Here is a 19,429-nt window from a genome sequence, read left to right as displayed (position 1 = left end):
TTTTTAGTCTCATCTGCCAAATTTTAATCCCTAAATCTAAGTTACCCGAAAAATTTCTCTCAGCCTCCATCTCTCACTCTCGTCTCGTCTCTCCGCCTCACGAAGTCTCTATCTCTCACTCTCGTCTTTGAGCTTCATCTTTGAGCTTCCAACCCATTCCCCTTCATCACCGCCTCACTCTCCATCTCATCTCTGAGCTTGAATCCAAACACCTTCATCACCGTTCACGAACCCAAACGCCTCATACCCAGAATACCCAGATGGCTTCTCCTTCTTCGTAACGGCTACTTTTTTCTTCTCATACGATCAGAGTAGGAGGAGACCTCAAGATTGACCTGACTCTCTCTGGTTTTGTGGTGAAGAAGGACTTGTTCATCGCTTTGTTGCTTCAGCGAATGGACTGTGATAGCGACAAGTAAATCCCTCTGTCTTTTTTTATTTTTATTTTTTGATATCTATGATCGGTTTTCGTATCTGGGTTTTGCTCCGAATTGCATTTTTTTTTAGTTTGTTCTTGGTTGTGGTTACTATACTTGATTCTTGGTTTCTTGATATCTATGGTTCGGTTTGTATTTAAGATTTTTTTATTTAAGTTAAATGTGTGAAGATGATATGACTTAATCTGCAGATTTAAGGAGAATGAATGGAAATGAATGAATGGACTATGTGATTTGGTTGTTGGGTCATTTTGCTTTTGCCTTTTATTTTGCCCTTTTATCATGTAAATCTAATGGTCTATGTTTGGATTATGATACCCTTTTAGTAAACATTTTTTGTAGCATTTTCCTTTTATTTTTACTGATTTTTTATTTTCCTTCTTCATTTTGGAATGCTAGTACTGGATCCAATTTCCACTGCTACTTTTTGTATTTTTTTGTGTGTGCTTGTGTGTAATATATATATATATATATAATCTCTTCAAATGATATATTGTTGTGCTTCAGTTGCCTGAATGGAAGTTATTGAATGAGTTGATTGGTCCTTCACCACTGAATGGTTATCTATTTTGGTGATGGTCATGGTTTTGCTGATTGGTTTGATGTTGAATTCAACCCTTTTCATTTCTGTAATATTCTCCAGCTAAAGGTATATAGAGTAGAATAGAAATGCAGTAGCTCAATTCAATGAGCTATATTTGTAATTTAGGTTCTGAGCTTTGTTTTATGCACTTGCCTTGTCCTTTTACTTGACCATGGCTTTTATTTACTTTGTTCATCTATGTTTTTTTAATTGAACTTGTTGTTTTCTCATGTTATGATATAAAATGGGCAGAAGTGCGCAATGGGGTTGGCAAAAGGATAGTTATTTCCAAAAGGATCCAAATTACGGTATGTTCCACAATGTGGCTTAAAAAATTACTAACTGTCGACATATTTGAAAGATATCTGATTTGGTATTTAACTATTTCATGGTATGACTGATGAGCAGTCATGTCTGAAGGTCTTTGGAATGGAGTGGCTCAGAATGAAGAAGATATTTCTTATATGTTTGATGAGGAAACAACCCCAGTTAAGGCCTGCATGGATTTGGAATACCATGTTGACCATAAAGGTTAATATATGTTCTTTTTTTCCTGCTTCTCTTCCACAATGTATATTGACATTTTTTTAAACTTTCTAGAATTGCAACTTAATGCCCTATATATGCTCTTTTAATGTTGTTAAGTGGGTTTCAGATACTATGAACAAGGAAGTTGAAGAACGTAGGGAGTCCTTTTCACAAATGACGAGGCGCCGGATGCTACAGTTTACCAATGATGACTTTGATAACTCCCTTCTCTGTGATGAGATTTCTTCCGTCTTCCTTAAATCAAATGTTCGTTTGCAATATCCCTCTACATTGGATTGTCATACTAAAAGCATTTTATAATGTTTTAGTAGAATGAACTTTATAAACCATGAGTTACTACACATTGGAGCCATTTGATCTTGAACATATAAATTGAATTAAATTCGTTGTTTTCTTCTTTTGTATTGAAAAAGTTTCAGAATCTGTAACTCTAGTCTTCATGGATCCATTAATTTTTATGTGAAGCTGATGTAGGTGTTATCACTGGTGATTTACAGTTTTCCTACGGGTTTATCTGTGGGTATATAATGCCCTGCGTTTCTATTATGTCGAACAAGTCAAGTTTCAAGATTTTCGTGAAAATTATGCATTTTATTTGTTAGATGAGATTTTAGTACCCAAACTGCATGTCTCATATTTTTCTGCTCTATAGGAGGTTGATTCACTTGAGGAGGCTTTACCTTCTACATCTGATTGGATCTATGGATTTACAGGTCTTTTTTCTTTTCTTTTTGAAAGCATTCCAATATAATACGTACAAAATGTTTGGATTTTCAACATATCTAGTGTAACTTGTTTCAGAAGATACATCTGCGTCTGCCTCTGGATATGAGACCCTGGATCATTCAGACGAATGGATTACTGATTGCCTTAATGATAATGAGATGCATTTCAGCTCTGATACTATGTAAGCATATTTAATTTGAGTCTTGTTTGGATGTTTATTTTTTCCTTGGCTGAAATCTTGTTTGGATGGTTCTCAACTACTTCTAAGTGTAGGGATTGCTGTGTTATGTGAAATTCAGGAATACTTCTGGCACATCTAATTTTCAAATTGATATCGCAGGTACACGAAACTTTTTCTTCTCTTGCAACGTGTACCTTTTTTCTTTTACTATTGTTTTCTAGTCTACATTTATCTCCTTGATCACTCTCATCTCATGTATACTTTGTTTGGTGGTGTAGAGTTTTGCGAGATTGCACCCGAGTATAAAAATAATTTGCCACAACAACGTGTTTCTACTCCACAGAAGATAGTTTTCAAAGGTACTTCCTTCTTTGTTTTCTTTTTCTGTCATTAAAATCTGTTTGTGCTACTTGTTATTAATGCACAATCATCTGGAAAGTTTTCACTAAGTATCAAATAGGTCATGACAGAATTTAATATGGTTAGAACAGCAAGATTTCTTACGTGTTGCAAATAGAAGGAACTATTTTTAGATGGTTTGTTTTCATGTGTCATAGGTAGGTAGTAAACTCGAAGCCAGTCGAGCTCCGTGTGAGGTCGAGTTTGGAAAATGAGAGCAGTGGCACTGAGGATTCTGGTCACTCATCATCAAAACCTCTGAAGGTAAGGGCTTCATGCATTTTGGTATCTAGCTAATTATCTTTGATTATATTGTTTATTATATTTTACTTGCAAATCACTTATGTTTTCTTAAGAACATGGTTTTAGTAGCTAGCATTGGGACATGTTATTGTGCTATTTTGGGCAATTTTCAGGCTGTTTAAACTTCATGATAAAATTTACTTTTGATGTTCTGTCTTCTTTGTAAGATGGTGTAGATTTTCTTTCTCATGGTCATGATTTAGTCTTTTGGTGAATTTTAGTTGACACTTCAGATTTGATTGACTTACAATATTCTTGTACAGTTAAAGAGTACACAAAATTTGCTGCATGAGCCAGTATATCTCTTTTCATCTCATCTCATCTCATCTTGCAAGTCATTTATAATTTAAGTAGTTTCTTTTTCTGTAGAGTTAATTATGAGAAATTCATAAACATTGTTTGGTAAATGAAAATTGTATTGTTCTGCTTTACTAACTCTGTTAGATCATTCCTTTTATTCTGTTAACTTTCAATTTTATACATATTTGTAAAATTTGGGCTCCTTAATCTATTTCTAAAATTTAAAATGTATTTGAATGAATTAGTTTAGTGATAGTGCTAGTTCTCTCAATATCCTATCTTTCCATATCAAGTTTGAAATTCATGTCTAGATCATTTCACTGGTAGTCCTGTGCATATTTTGTAGATGTATTCATACTGTTAACTCTTTTTTCTGGACTTTTCTTTGAACTTTCTTTGTTTCATGTACAAACCTTGTTGTTTCTTTTTCATAGTTTAGTTAGCAAGAGAGTAAATAAAAGGTTGTGCTTTTTATGATTGTTGTTGTTTAATTTGATGAATGTGTATATATGTCTATTTGCTAACTCAGGTAGCTGGAATTTTTAGTGGTTATCTCTTGTTTATTTCTCTGAATTGGTATATTTTTTGTGTTATTTTATTTTGTTTCTTAGTCATTGAGTTGTTATAATATACGGCTTGAGTGTATTCTAGTTTCTTGTTTGGCCTTTTATTTTCTTGAGTTATTTGATTCCTTCTAGCTTTTCCTTTATTCTGAAGTTGTTTAGAGAGCAATATAAGGGAATTATTTTCTAAGTAGTTGCAAAGAGCAACAATAGAAATAGAAAACAAATTAAGAAAACAGGGCATAAAAAACAACTAGATGATTCCTTTTACTGCAATATGTGGAAACTTTTCGTTTGAGCAGTAGTTTTTATTCCCCTGCCCCATACGTTATTCTCATAATAGAGGGGATTTAGAGCAGTGATTGGTAATCCACCGCTTCAAAATAAAACCAAAACTTCCCCATTAGTTAGTTACAAGGCCCCAGCACTCGTATTTTCTCTCTCATTCATCACCACTGTCCTATACATATACATAATTCCTCTTGTTTTAATCTTATTGTGCTGTGAAATCATTTTCCCTTGCTTATACTCTTTATGCCTGGCATAATTTTTCTTTTATCATTTCATCTCTATAGGTGCAATGTAGCAATTAAGTGTGCAACTATTACTCTTGCTGGGCACTCCTAACCAAAGTAGAATTATGAATATAGATTACTCTCTGTCATTTTAGATTTTTCTCTTAGAAATCCAAGTCTCTCATCTTTTTTTCTGCAATTTTGGGTAAAATCTGAATCTTTCTATTTTATTTCAATCTCTTGCCCTAACTTCTCTCTATTCAATTCTATTTCAGATTTTGTTTTTAGAAATTAGAAAATGTTGTTGAGCTGTGGGGTAAGCTCTTTTCACTCTGCTATTGTGTGACTTAATATGATTAAGATCTTGAGGTAATATCATTGATTTTATTATAATTATTTTATTTTGATGTTAATATATGTGTTGGCTATTGTGTGACTTAATATGATTAAGATCTTGTTTCCTAGTAGTGCATACAATGGAATAATACCAAATTCTGATTGTATTACTAAGTTATTGAGAATTCAGTAGGAATATGCTTGCTCTTATAAACTCTAGTTAAGATTAAGTTGCATTGATTTGTATTTCCTTGTTTTAATATCAGTAAAGAACATATAGCTGTTTTTTTTATTATTTGAAAAAAAAAAAACTTTGCTTGATTATGTTTGTAATGTATCAAGCCTTTGCCTTGCTTTATGAAGAAAGTTATGAAACACTTTATGTCTTCATTGCTCCCTACTGTCTGAAAAACTATAATGTCTTAATGGCAGCAAGTTGTTTGACAAGTTTGATTTTATTTGCACTGTATTCTCTTTTCTTATTTATAGCTTTGGTAAGTTATAGTTTATATGATAGTTATGGGATTGGATTTGCATTCACTTGTTATATTATTTATTTATTTTAGTTTTCATCTTGCAGATGTTCCCAAGCTTTGTTTGAATCTTCATTTTGTTTTCTATTATGCTTATTTATATTTTGATATTTCTTTGCTAGTTGATTTTCTGGCATTTCAGGAACTTGTTACTGCTTGGGTTGTCATCTTGGCTTGCCTTGCCCATGGGTTTGTTACAGTTTTAGTTGCTAGTGAAGCTCATGCAATAACTCTGGCTGTTGAGGGTTTGTTAGGAGTTGTGTTTACAGTGGCTGCATTAAAAAATGAAGCAATGGATGTTGGTGAGGTTTTTTTTTTTTTTTTGCTATAAGAGTTCTCTGATATGTCTACAAATTAGTTTATGAATTTTGAACTATATCTAATTTGTTCATGAAATTGTTTAAAAATCATGCTTTAAAGTTTAATTAAGTGCTTGTTCTCTTTGTTTAATTAACCATGTTCAATCCCCAAAAAACATCCAGCCATTTACTACAATTCAGAGTTGTTTCAGTTCTTGGCACAATGTTCCAGTGATATTTCATTATAAGTCTGTAAAAATTATAGTATAGCATTCATTCATTGCCTTGTGAAAGTAGATGGCATGGGATCTCAACATGTCTCATATTATAATATGTTAAAATTATAAGTCTTTATGTTTTCATATTATAAGTCTTTATGTTTCCTTAAGGACAGAAATTTTTTTTGTTGTTTTTACATAAGCTTCTCATTGCTACATAGTAGCAAACTTAAAAACAAGGGTTGAATCAATCAAATTTAGGGTATTGGTTAAAAATAAGGACTGTCAATATGAATATGTATGTTTTCCAAAGTTTATGAGAAGTATTCATTCTATACTTACAGTGAGAAAATGAATTGAATTTTTTTGTTACCTATGATGATAATGATCAATTCTTATTACTTAATTAAAGACTTGAAAACTTGTCATAATCTTTTTTATCCTTTTGTCCTTGTAATTGTGTATTATTTAATTATCGTACTTGATAGTTATTGTATATTTCATTCTCATATATCCTCATCCTCAGGTACTTTGACCGCGATGTTGAATGTGTCTTCAAGTTCTTTAGAAAGAGGTCAGTGATATTTTTTTCTTTTGTGTTGGAAGCTTTCTCATCTGCTTCACTGACTTGCTCGCTTATTTAAATCTACTGAGTTTCATTATTTAAGATTGCTACTCTTAAAAGAACTCTCACGTATCTTCTATTGATGGAGGATTGAATTTTGATTGCTGACTGTTGATGGGTTGATAATGCTAGTCAACTTAAAACTTTAAATGATCATATTTTTCTTGAATTTAGCTGTAGTTTTTTGTTTATGCTTCTACGCCATGTTGTTGTTTCAGCTGTTGTGGTATTGTTCTTGACAGTCAATTTTTGTTGGTAGTGAAAGTCATTTCAATATTTTCATTTGTGGTCAATAAATTAGTTGAAGTGGTATGTATGTGGTTCTTATATATTTTTCCAGAAGTCCTTTTTTTTCCCATTTTCCTTGATTTCTTGAGTCATTGGTGTTTCTAGGATGCTAGTCCATATTGTATATTAACTGGAGAGAAGCTTCAAAATAAAATTCTTGATTTCTGGGGATTACACATGGACATGTGGAAGAAAGGGAAACAGGTATATGACAAGTGCACAACAAATGGACTCACAACAAAGACAAGTGCACAAAGGATGATGAATTGAAGGATGGAGCAAGTTTCATGCATGGTTTACTTTTGTGTATCTTGTAATGTTTTTGTTTTTCATTTTTGAAGTAAAAAATGTTCAAGAAACTTTATTATGTTATGCTTTCAAACTTAAGTTAGAACTAAGATCTCATGAAATAGACACATTCATAGTTTGAATTAGTTATTGTTTAATGTAATACTTATGGTTTATCAATATATTGAGAATTACATTTTATGATTAATTTTGATTTTTTTTTATCAAAATACAATAATGAAAATCTTTTAATTAAAAAAAAAACTTATAAGTACTCTTATCACAATAAAAAACCTTAATATGTTATGATTTAGAAACATATTATAAGCGTAACAAATTGTTATGATTTATATAATATAACAAACTAAAAACGCTATCAAAATAATCAAATGTAACAGTTGAAAAATGTTATGCAAAAAAGTATAATATTAAACTTCAAATTTATAACCAAATACTCTAACTAAATGTTATTATTTGAATATTATAGCAACTAAAAATGTGTTATTGAATAGTTTAAGATAACATCGAACATAACATTTGAATACTGTTATAGAAAAGACAGGACTTGTAATAACAGGGGCTACGTTAGCATTTTCAGAAGCGTTATCAATACTCCCGGTTAGCAGTTTTTAAGTGTTATGAATACTGTTTTTTCTTGTAGTGTTTTTCTCATAGGTCGGTGCAAGAGTTGTAGTTGTCTTCTCGCTAGTTTCTCTCCTATCACAGAACCAGGACTGCAGTGTGAAGCGAATAAATTCGATGAATGTAGTTATCGGAAAGCTCCTAACGTCCCGGGTCTTATTGTTGAAACTTTTAGCGTAATTGCTTATCATTATATTATACCTAGTATCCAAGAAAACTAACATTTAACAGTAATGTACATTTAGAAGATTTCATAAATTAAAATACAATTCACAATGACATACCTATTTCCAGCAAAGTAAGCACAGGACCACTTATCAAAACCCATGCCTTCTAGGTATTGAGCAATAGTTGGGTCTTTTGATTTGATTTTTTCGAAGTTAGCGTGGAACTCGGATTTCCTAAAAGCATATGCCGCATTATACATCAACACATGACAATGATCAGTCTTTAATTTAGCAATCACATTCATACTAATGTGGTGGTAGCAAGCACCGTGATAGGCATCGGGGAAAATAGTTTCCAAGGCGTGTGTAATACTTGCATGCCTGTCAAATACAAACGTCAGGTCCTCAACTTCCCCAATCGCTTCCTTTAGCTTTGACATGAAATACTTCCAAGAATCATGATTCTCACTATCCAAAATATCAAATGCAACTGAATATAGATGGTTATTTGCATCTAGCGCGACTGCACATAACATCTGCCCACCGTATTTTGTCTTTAAAAAAGTGTCGTCCACACATAACACAGGACGACATGTGTAATGCCCCGGATTCCCTATTATGGTTAATGGCTGGGTTAGTAGGCCGGGAGGGCCATAACTGTTTAATTATGCCATTAAATGTGTTTATGCGTGTATATGTGAATTATATTATGATATGATGTTATACGCGTGCATGTGGGTCCACATTTAAATAATTATGCTATTCTGATAATTTGGCCCATTGAGGGTGAATATGTGTATTTGGGTGCATAACTTGATTTGTGAATGAGATCCCATTATTATGGAGATATATTTGAGCTATTCGGCATGAGACGGTCATATATGATGGATTAGCGGTTTTGTCATAACGGGGTCAATTTTGGGGTGATAGAAATGTTCATTTGATGATAAATTGGGAATATTTGAGATCAGGGTGAAATTTTGGAGGTTTTGACTATAATGTCCCCGGGGGTGTTTTTGGGACCCCGAGCACTAGGTTTTATTTGAGGTTACTTAAGCTTGAAGTAGCTGTCAGATAGAACGTACGTTAAGAAAACCTCTCGTTCTCCCTTTCGATAGTTCGTTTTACCGTTTGAGCATTTTCGAAGATATCTCGAGTTCTAGGAGTCGGAATCAAGCGAGGATTGTGGCGTAGTGATCCTAGGAAAGATTAGAAGCTTCTTAACCGAAGGATTTGACGGAAAACAACCCAATCCAAGGTAATCAAGGTTTAAGTTTTGAGTTTTCCGAGTTTCTAAGCTTTGAATTGATTTTGTGAATTGTTGAGTTTCCGATTCGTTTGAACCTTGGGTTTTGAGGGTTTTGATGCATGGGGAAGCTTGGGAAATTTTTTTTGATGATTGGGGAATGTTTATGTATGAATTTGGAGGCTTTGGAGTGATAAAATCACGTTTGGGAATAGCCCCGGGTGGAGAGTCGCGGCCCTGTTCTTGAGGCGCCGCGGCCCTTCTTTGAAGAAGCAGGTGGAGGCTTTGTGCCTGCTGGGCACCGTGACCCTTGCCTCTGGGAACCCTGGGGGCCGCGGCCCAAGGTGCTAGGGCCGCAGCCCTTGCCCTGTTTTCGCCCCGTTTGCTCGTTTTGACCCCGGGAACTTAGTTTTAGGCCTCAGGAGTGTTCCTACTACTTGGATTGGTTGGGATTGATCTTCTGGAGGCTAGATACTGGTGTGGGAACATATGTTGATCATTATTATTAATGATGTCTCATGTTTGGCTTTAATTAGGTGACCGCTAAAGGATTAAAGGTTGATCGTTCTCACGGGTCGTTCTTTTAATCTTTCTAGCTCGAATCTGAGGTAAGAAAACAGTGTATGAATACAGTTGCACCCTGTATAGGTATATGACATGCATGGTTTGATATTAAGGCATGTTGGTTGATATATGTGGACATGGATTGCATATTAAAAGCTAGTGAACGCTGATTACCTGTTTGAGACACTGACTAGTTAGGGACCGACTCTAAAGTCGATGATCACGCATTGAATGGCTCTGTGGCATTAATGTGGGACCGACCCTAAGGTCGAAGAACTTATAAGCGCTTGCCTGGTCTACGACCAGATGACTATAGCCAAGGTATATGACCCCGGTGACCGTTTGTCACGTGGCTAAGGGACGTTGTCCATAGTTTCGACTCTAGAGTCGTGAGGAAGGTTATGTTGGTGATCAATCACCATGCACCTGTCCTGAACAAACTTATGAATGAAACACTTATCGATTAAGCCCTGGTGACCCTATCGTCACATGGCTAAAGGGAGCGATGCTCATTATTGTGACTTTCAGCTATTGTCACCTATTTGTTGGACTGATAGTCCTGAATGGTTATTATGATCGTTGTTGATATTATATCATGCTTTAGTGTGTTTTCTTGCTGGGCCTTGGCTCATGGGTGCTATGTGGTGCAGGTAAAGGGAAGGAAAAGCTTGGCCAGCCTTGAGTGGAGAGCTTGGGCGACGTGATGTACATACAGGGCCACTTGACCGCCACGGTCAAGGAGTTCTCAGAGGGACTAGGGGTTTACCCTATTTTTGCCGCTTAGGCCGACGGGGATTGTATATTTGGAACTATAGCAACTCTTTTGTAATACAAACTACTTGTAAACATTTTAAAAGGCTCATGAGCAGTTTAGTTACTTAATAAAATGTACCCTTTCCTTTTACTGGTTTTCACCTTAACCTGGTAATAACACTTAGATCACGTTTTTAACCAAAGGACTCGGGTAACGAGTCAAATTTCCGGTTCACCGTAACTGTTCTGGGGTAGCCAGGGCGTTACAACATGTATGAAACCCTATTCTACTAACTCCGAGTGAGAAAAAGCAATATTTGAATCGATCTTCTTCAGTGACAAAATCTGTTAACATCTCGGGATTTTTCTGTTGAAGCATGAACAGGTACGATGGTAACTTCTGGTAGGATGCTTCTAGTGTTCCTCTGACATAAGAAAGAGCCTTCTATTGGCATCTCTAAGCTTTTCCATATGAAAACTCAATGCCATAATCATTCTTAATGGCTTCTCTTATGTTGTTTGCCATGTGCGCATTCGATCCAGTTTGATATTTTTCTTTTTGCAATGACCAATAACCCAAGGTGCAGCTTGGCGATGGCCTTTATGTCAGAGGTCAAGTGAACAAGTGTGTTTATTGGTGAAACGAGTTATCTCGAACATATCAGATTTAGGCATTCTCTTCTCCCTCAATCTCCACCCACAATCAGGATCCTTGCAAGTGATATACCAAACTTCAGTACCTGACTTCTTCACCACAAACTCAAAGTTCTGCTTCATTGCATACAAGCGTGCCTTCGTCTTCAACTCTAACTTGTTATCGAAAACCTTCCCAACTTCTATTACTACACAACTTACTCCAGATAATGTGGGGATAACATAAGAGGGGCATGGGATATCTTCAGCAGTATATGCTGGAGAACTCCATCTATTTCTATCGTTTTGTGTAGTTGGATGACTGCTCTCTGAGCCAGTAGTCCTCCGTCCTTGGCTTTCTTGACATCTTGGCAAGGGTCGTACATTTAAATTATCTACTTGAACCACAGGTAGCATCGACAACCGATCCTCTGAGTTATCATCAGAACTACTGCACCCCTTAACTCTTTCATCATCATCACCAAAATGGGCAACTAGATCGTCATTGACATAATGCTCATACTCATACCCATCATCATGCAGGAGATTTGTTGGGGGAAAAAAGTTTCATTATGACTAGGACCTCCCATGCATATACTTGGCCCAGGAGCTGTTTGTGGAACAGTCGTGCAGGATTGATTATGATTTTCCATATTAACACTCGCTCTAGGAGATGGGTCAATAAGAGCAATGTTCTTTGCAATCGAACTAACGCATAAAGGAACCCGATGTCTTAAGGACTTCGAATTGTCAAGAATAAGAGCACTAACTCATTCATCATCTATGATTTCAATGGGATCTACGCTAAAATCATTGCATGTAAACGACACTTCCAACTTTAAGTCAAACAATGACCTATCCACTTTCAACTTTGAATACAACTTCTCCAATAATTCTATGTAATGAACATCAATTGGTACTTGTATTATAGTGTTCAAACCAGATTTGAAATTCCATTTCTCTGCTTTCTGTTCCCAAACACCGTTGTAAGAAACAATTATATTAACTCTGGAACCTGCAAAATTACAAAAAAAAAACATAAGAAAATTATAAAAATAAAGTGTAATCGATGAAGAATCGATGGTAAATCGATGATGAATCGATGCCTATGAAAATCTGTATTGCAGTTCAACATTGATGCCACATCGATGACATTTCGATGTATTGATGCTGATGGTTGCCATCTGTACGCGATTCCATTTCGATGGTATATAGATGCCATATCGACGCCATATCGATGCTGAACCAAATCAACATAAATGGCATCAATTCAACATCGATATACCATCAATATTATATAAAAAATAACATCTAAATTAGATGTTCGCCTCAGCATCGACATTCCATCAATGTACCATCAAAATGCAATCGATGTACCATCGAAATGCCATCGATGTACCATCGATTTTGGAATGGCTCCCACATAATCCCAGATCCGAAGAACAGTTCAAAAAATGCAGAAAAAAATACCACACTCAACTGCGGAACAGTTCGAATCTAATATATAACCATGACATTTCATATTCACAAGTAGATATAATGAAATGATACTTACCCATGATTTTTTCTCTTAAAAACGCCAATAATGACAATTTCTTCACTTGAAATGAATTTTTCACTTGAAATGAAACTTCCAGATCCGAGCAGTCCAATTTCTTCACCGATTTAGCTGTGAAACCAACTTTGGGTTGCTGTGAAAATGGCTGTAAATGATGGATGACAGAAAGAGATAGAGAGAAAAATGTGTGAAGTGTTAAATTTTTCTGATAAGTGTATTTTTGTCCAAAATAAAGAAGGGGCATATTAGTGGGAGAATTTTTATGATGGCATGTTAAAAAATTTAACTATGATGCATATAATCTAAAATTTTCTGGAGAGAATCACAAGTCATTATTAATATTGAAAGCATTTACGAGAGGGAAATCCGAATAGAGTAGGACACAACTTAATTATTAGGATATAGGAGTCTAAAATATCAGGCACCATCCATCAAAGATGATCGGCTAAAAAAGGAGCCTAATGGGTAAGGCTAAAAGAAGTGTCCCAACTTTTTATAGCAAAAGAAAATACCCTGAAAACAAGTCAAACAACCCGCTGAACCAAAACGGCTACCCCTGTACCATAAACGACACTATTTTTTTAAAATATAAACGACACTAAACTTTAAACAAAAGAAAAATGTCGTTTCTACCGACGTGTGCTGGTAACAAAAGGGTTTGAAAAAAAAAAAAGAAAATTTTTCCCCTAATGAATTGAACTGCTCTAGGAGTCTGGTTGTACTGGACGACGCCGACGGTTGTAAGCCGCTACCGCACCCAAAACCGAAATAAAGGACACAACGAAGAGGTTTTGTGTAATGCCCAGAGAGAAACCTAAGCGCAACAATAACGATGTTTAAGAATCTATTACGACTATTTACTTCCACTACTAATACTTCTTCTTCTTCTTCTTCTTCTTCATTTTCTTTCAGAAGCCTCTCTTACTTTACGACCGCTCTTCCACTTGAACTCTCTTCCCTTCTCAACCCTTCTTCTTCTCTGATACCTTTGATTGGTTGTTCCTGCAAACCTACTTCCGTAATTTCTTCTTCTGCCACTCTTCGCTTTCTGAGAACCACTTCTTTCCAGAGTATTAAGGATACCAATCATGACCCTTTTCCAGGTACATCATCATTTGCTTTTTTTCTCTCTCTTTCTTATGTATGCATCTCCTCGTACGTAAATGCTGTTCTTTGTGCCCTTAACAATGGCACTGTCATTGAAATTTGATTCTGGGAATTTGATATGAAGCGTGTATATACATAATAAGCAAATGAAGTATGCACCTTTTCTTCACTTTCAGGCGAAGCAAACAAAGAGAGCGACCCCAGGGATGAATTGGAGTCATGGGAAGAGGGTTCTGCTACAGATGAAGAATGGGAAGATGAGGATGTGACTGAGCCTAAGGTATGAATTATGACTCTTATGATGAATCAGCCTAGAAGCTATGCTGCTGCTTATGTTTAATGATGCTAATCTGATGAACAAATAGGTTGGAGATGGAGGAGATGGTGGAGGAGTTGTATTCCATGATGTGCCTTGGGGTGAGCGGGTTCTCTCCATTGCCAATGAGGTCTTGTCACAATTCGGTGATGGCATGAAACTATATGCTTTCAAGACCACTCCTCGTGGATATATATACGTGAGGCTGGATAAACTGTCGAGCCAGTAATTTTCTGATCCTTTTTTGTGTTGAAAACTTGGAAAAACTGATTTGCATACAAGACTTTCAACTCTGGTAGCTGTATAATAGTTTTATTTTTCAGTTATTATGTTCCTAACAATCTACACACTCAAAGTTCCTTATATACCATTGTTTAACTGAAGCCTTTTAGTTTGTTTTCCTTTAATCCATTTTTGTGGTCTTTTGTGTGAAAGATTGTTATTGTTTTCTTATTTTCCAATGGAAGAGGATACAAACTCTTAAATTACATATACTATTAACTTGGATTCCTGTGTGCTAATATATTATTTTTGTGTTCGTTAAGATATGAATGTCCCAGCATGGAGGAGCTTGAAGGCTACAGTCAGGAATATAAGAAGAGATTAGACGAAGTTGGAGAAAGTGGACAAATACCTAATGACTTAGCTCTTGAGGTAATTGAGTGACTACATAGCTCTTTTTATAGTGATTGCTTAGACTTGCTCTAGTTGTTTGGAATTTTCCTTCAGTATTACTAGTTAGGAATGTATTGAATCATAAATGAAGGAGAAGTTCTCTTTTGAAGGTATCATCTCCTGGTGCAGAGAGATTATTAAAGGTGCCGGATGATCTTGATCGGTTCAAGGACATGCCAATGCAAGTCTGCTACATAGTGGAGGAAGAGTCTAATTGCTCAGAAAAAAATGGTACATTTTTGCTGGAGTCCCTTGACACGGAGACTTGCATATGGAAGTTGGCTGATGTTAAGGAAAATAGAGACCCTCTTAGCAGAGGTCGACCTTTAAATCGTAAACAGAAGGATTGGAGATTGAAATTGCCATTTGGGATGCATAAAAGCGTATCTTTGTACATTGAGTACTGAAATTTGAACTATACTATGTCTTATAGAAATTACAAAGCTAGATTTCTTTTGTTGTAGCTGTAGGAAGTAAAAAAGGTTAGATGCAAAATGCAGATTTTGCTCTGCTGCATTTGGTCTCCTACATTTTGTATCTAAGCTGATAAAACTATCCTTTCGAGGACCTATTTCAATTCAATGGATTTGCAGAAACTCATACCATGTTTAAGGCTTAGTCCTTATTTTAATGGATATTCTATTATGTTATTCTATACTGTCTCTGTGTCATCTCTTTCATCATTAGATAATGAGTTCCTTTCTAAACAACTTTGATTTCTTCCATTTTCTAGCTTCTGTTTCAGTTTCAGATTCTAGCCAGGGCAGATGGGTTTGAATGGCTACTTAGTTTCTCTTGTATTTTGCTCAAGCACTAGAGCAATTCTGATCTATAGAGAACTGTTCTCCCAACACGAAAATGCCATTTCTCTAGTCAGTCAATTATTGAACTCAAGTTTCTTCTCCTGTTCTTTGATCTAAGAGAAGGTACATTTCCCTTTCACAAACTATCTAAAATGAATTTATTGCTTTTCATGGTCAGCTCTAACAAGTTCAGTGTGAAGACTCTAGCACCACAGACATGTACTAGCTTTCTTGCATTGGGAGGAGTTTGAAATTTTGCAAGTGATTCCAATCACGTAATTGAGGCCCCCTCGTTTGAAGTCTCAATCTAATTAGTTAGACTCCAAAAATTATTTTGTCAGCATGTTCCAAGATTTCTCCTTCGACTATAAATGGAGCAGCAAAAATGGAATGAAATAAAGGCCAAAAGAAAGAAGGAAAAAGAGAAGAATAAATGTGAGAAAAAAGGCTGTAAAAATAGATAGCAATCAAGAATTGAACAAAGGGATTTAAAAAGAAGTTAAAAGAGAGAGTTAGGATAGCTACAGTTCGTCCCAATGAGGGAGGTGGTTGCTTGTCGGGTTTCAGTTGCTCTCTCTCTCTCTCTCTATTTATATATATTAGTTGGACTTTCCATTGCTGTCAACATTCAATTTCAGGCCAAGAACAACAGCACCCTGGAGGCACTAGATTACAATGACAGAGCCTTGAAAAGGAAAGCAAGTCTTTCTTTTCTTTTGATCTATGAAAACATAATTAGCATTACAAACAATCCCAGTTATGACATTATGAAGAAGAGAAAAGTTTGAAAAATGAATGGTAGATTATATGAGCTGAACATCATTACATGAATCATTAAAAAATAATAGAACCAGCCAAGAATGAGAGAGGTACGTCATTGAAAAGAGAATATGTCCATCTTTGGCAGGCCCCAAAGTAATGGAGCAGCCACATTATAGATAAGTGGACCACAAAAGAACAAGTGGGATTGTTTCATCTCTAATTAATGTGATTTAGACATTTCTTCCTTTCCTTTTTATATAATAATGAGAAAAATGCTGAATAGGTTACCCAACTCTATTGGCTAGCCAATTAAGGTTACTGTGCATTAAGGGGTCATTTTCTTGGGGTAGTAGTTAGTATATGTTTGTTGCGTTTGGCTATCCCAAAGCCATGAAGTGTGTTAACATTTACACGAAAACAACACATATGTCATATAGTTGGCCTAAAGATTTGACATACTGTAGCTTCACCCAAAAAAAGAAAAAGAAAAGAAAGTAAGTTTTAACGTATTGAAACAACCAATGAAGCACGAACTTGATTGAATTCAATCAAAATCTGGCTAGTTATGGCCATTTCAGGCTGAGCTTTCTTCTTCAAGCATACATAGCAATAGCAGATATTATCTACTACTACTAATAATAAAACACATCCTTTTAAAACTAATAGTAATAAGTATTGTCACAAAATTTAAAGTGATATTTCTTTTCTACTTACCTAGGTTTTCTTCCAATTGGTTTATACCATTTTGGCATTTTATTCTTCTTTTCTTTCATTGTATATTTCACCAAATAATAATAATACTGAAAGATAGGTTTATCAATATGCTTTTCCATTTTTTTGTTTTCTCCTTTCTTCTAAACAAGCTAAAATTAGGATTAGGAATTTAGGATTTTTATATATAGGTATATTATTCTTATATTTCTTGAAGAATTTTGAATTTATGGCCTCCTATTTAGGCTTCTTATGTGATTATTCTAAATTAAAACATAAATAAATTCTTTTAAACAAATATTCATTCTTATAAAAACTTAAAGTTGTTATATAAGAATTTGAAATTTTTTAGGAGCTTATTTTTTACCAAATATGTTTAAGTAGGTGTGCAATTATAAATACATTATTTTATTTACATTTTTTTAACTCAGGGAAGAGGGTATTTGAATTTGGATGTCCTCTTTCTTGGTGGGTAGAAAATATATTACCACTAGGCTAGCTTATGCCACTTTTATAGTTGTACGTCTACAATTATGTCATTATTTTTACCTGAAAAAAAATCATCAGTTATTCATTACAAAATGGGTGAAGAGAGAGAAGAAAAAAAAGAAAAAAAGTTGGAGCTTTTATAATAAGAAAGGAAAAAAAAATCAAATATTGTTAGTAAGGTGTGCTATCTTATCCTCTAATTTTTCTTTCAACACCTTTAAAATTTGTCAGTTATTTGGTGGAATTGACTAATGTTTTTATATTTGGTCAGAATTATCAAGAAAATGTTCTTAAGCAAAGGAGGGAAAAAATGGTGATAGTTAAAATTGTCTTCATTATTATTAGGAGCCTCTTTGATATGTCTCTATCGATGTAGGTTATTTATTTAACCTTATTCTTAAATACAGTTGAAAAATGCATAACAAAAAAAAAGGCTGCTAGCAATGCTATGCTACATTTTTATTATGACAAACAATTGTCTTACTTTCATGGCAAGACTGCTAGTTGTTGGTTTACCCCTCGCTTAAGGAATCAGTTAGCCTATTGTTTATCCGAAATTTGTTTAAATGAGAATCACTCTAACTTATTATTTTAGATAATTAATAAAAATAGTCATAAAAAAACTCCTAACTGTACCTTACCTTATTAGTATAATCAAGTGGTAATACACTTCTTACCAAAACACTTTATTAGCCAAATGAAAGAATCACTGTTACATTCACAATGCAAAATTAATTCCTAACGCAGCCAATGAGTGAGAATGAAATTGTACTTTTGAATTCAAACAAATGTAGCCATCAAATTTTTTTTTCCTTAATGAAGATGTTGACTTGGAAAATGAAATTGCTGAGATAATAGTGACGTTTTGAACAGTTCAATAACATGGGGTTTTTCATAGATGATGCTAATAATGAAAAAATACTGAAAGAGCACAATGACTTGAAAGCATTAGGTGGTGCCACCAATACCCACCAAGATATTTTGTGTTTATGAAAGAGAGTTTGGAGCTTAGTTACAAAACTACTATTCGGACAAGACAAAAATAAAGTTTTTTAACTGCTTAACCTGTTAGACCAAAAGTAGATAGATCGACTTCATTGTCCCAGTCATAAATTATTGCTCTTACAAACCAAATCATTGGCACAAAACTGACTATTTTCTGCAATACATCATTTGCACTCTCATATAAAAAATTGAAGAAAGGCCGGCCTTTTTTTTCCTTCATGTTGATGGGTTCTTAGACCTAACAATCATGACATTTATAATCAAACAATTTAATGATTATAAATGTTTGGTTACTTGATTGCTTTCCTCTACTAGTTGGTTGAGTCGACATTCCTATTGTGATTTTTCTTTTTTAGATTTGAATCTTAGTCCACAACATTAATAAAAGATTTGAAACAAAAAACTGAATTGGAACCAACCTATGTAGAGAAGAGAAGCCTCAACATGGTTGACAATAGACACTTAGAACCAAGATTGAAGTTGGGTCTATTTTTGGACTTCTTGGCAGTTGGCACCATTTCTCCTACTACCATAAACCCATAAGTCAATTTGGTCTTATTTTGGAGCTTCATGTAATACCAGCCAACAGAAAACCAGAGCATGCTTAAAGGGGTTTATTAGAATTTAAAATTCAATTGAGGCAAATTCAAGACAATAATATGATCTGTAATCAAAGATGCCATGTGCAACATGAAAGGGTAAGTTTGGTGGTTGAAAGACCAGAATTTGCCAAGTTTGATCCCCACCTACTGCTTTGCTTTATCTTATTTCTTCCATTTTTAATTAACAATTTTATTTTTCCCACAAAATAAATCTTGAGTGGGAGATTATCAATCATTTCATCAGCCAATTTGA

The 19,429-nt window shown here is 34.7% G+C and overlaps 2 protein-coding genes and 1 long non-coding RNA gene across 3 annotated transcripts; all 3 read left to right on the top strand.

Moving 5' to 3' along the window:
- The first annotated feature begins 415 nt into the window (after positions 1-415).
- LOC133821246 (protein XRI1-like) lies at positions 416-2,238 on the top strand. The gene is made up of 3 exons (XM_062253668.1): positions 416-1,328; positions 1,429-1,551; positions 1,676-2,238. Exons 1-3 carry the CDS (start codon positions 1,265-1,267, stop codon positions 1,867-1,869), a joined length of 381 nt encoding a protein of 126 aa, XP_062109652.1. The 5' UTR covers positions 416-1,264; the 3' UTR covers positions 1,870-2,238.
- Positions 2,239-2,314: 76 nt separating this feature from the next.
- Positions 2,315-2,838, top strand: LOC133821245 (uncharacterized). Its single transcript, XR_009887405.1, has 3 exons — positions 2,315-2,476; positions 2,595-2,635; positions 2,755-2,838. It is a non-coding gene; the product is annotated as an uncharacterized LOC133821245 (long non-coding RNA).
- A 10,500-nt stretch (positions 2,839-13,338) lies between these two features.
- Positions 13,339-15,459, top strand: LOC133822945 (uncharacterized). The gene is made up of 5 exons (XM_062255423.1): positions 13,339-13,809; positions 13,990-14,093; positions 14,179-14,354; positions 14,675-14,783; positions 14,915-15,459. Exons 1-5 carry the CDS (start codon positions 13,539-13,541, stop codon positions 15,209-15,211), a joined length of 957 nt encoding a protein of 318 aa, XP_062111407.1. The 5' UTR covers positions 13,339-13,538; the 3' UTR covers positions 15,212-15,459.
- Positions 15,460-19,429: the final 3,970 nt, after the last annotated feature.

This window comes from Humulus lupulus, chromosome 3, assembly GCF_963169125.1.
Source record: "Humulus lupulus chromosome 3, drHumLupu1.1, whole genome shotgun sequence".
Classification (NCBI taxonomy): Eukaryota; Viridiplantae; Streptophyta; class Magnoliopsida; order Rosales; family Cannabaceae; genus Humulus; species Humulus lupulus.
The sequence above is the reverse complement of the archived record's forward strand: the minus strand, read 5'-3'. Positions and strand labels throughout refer to the sequence as shown.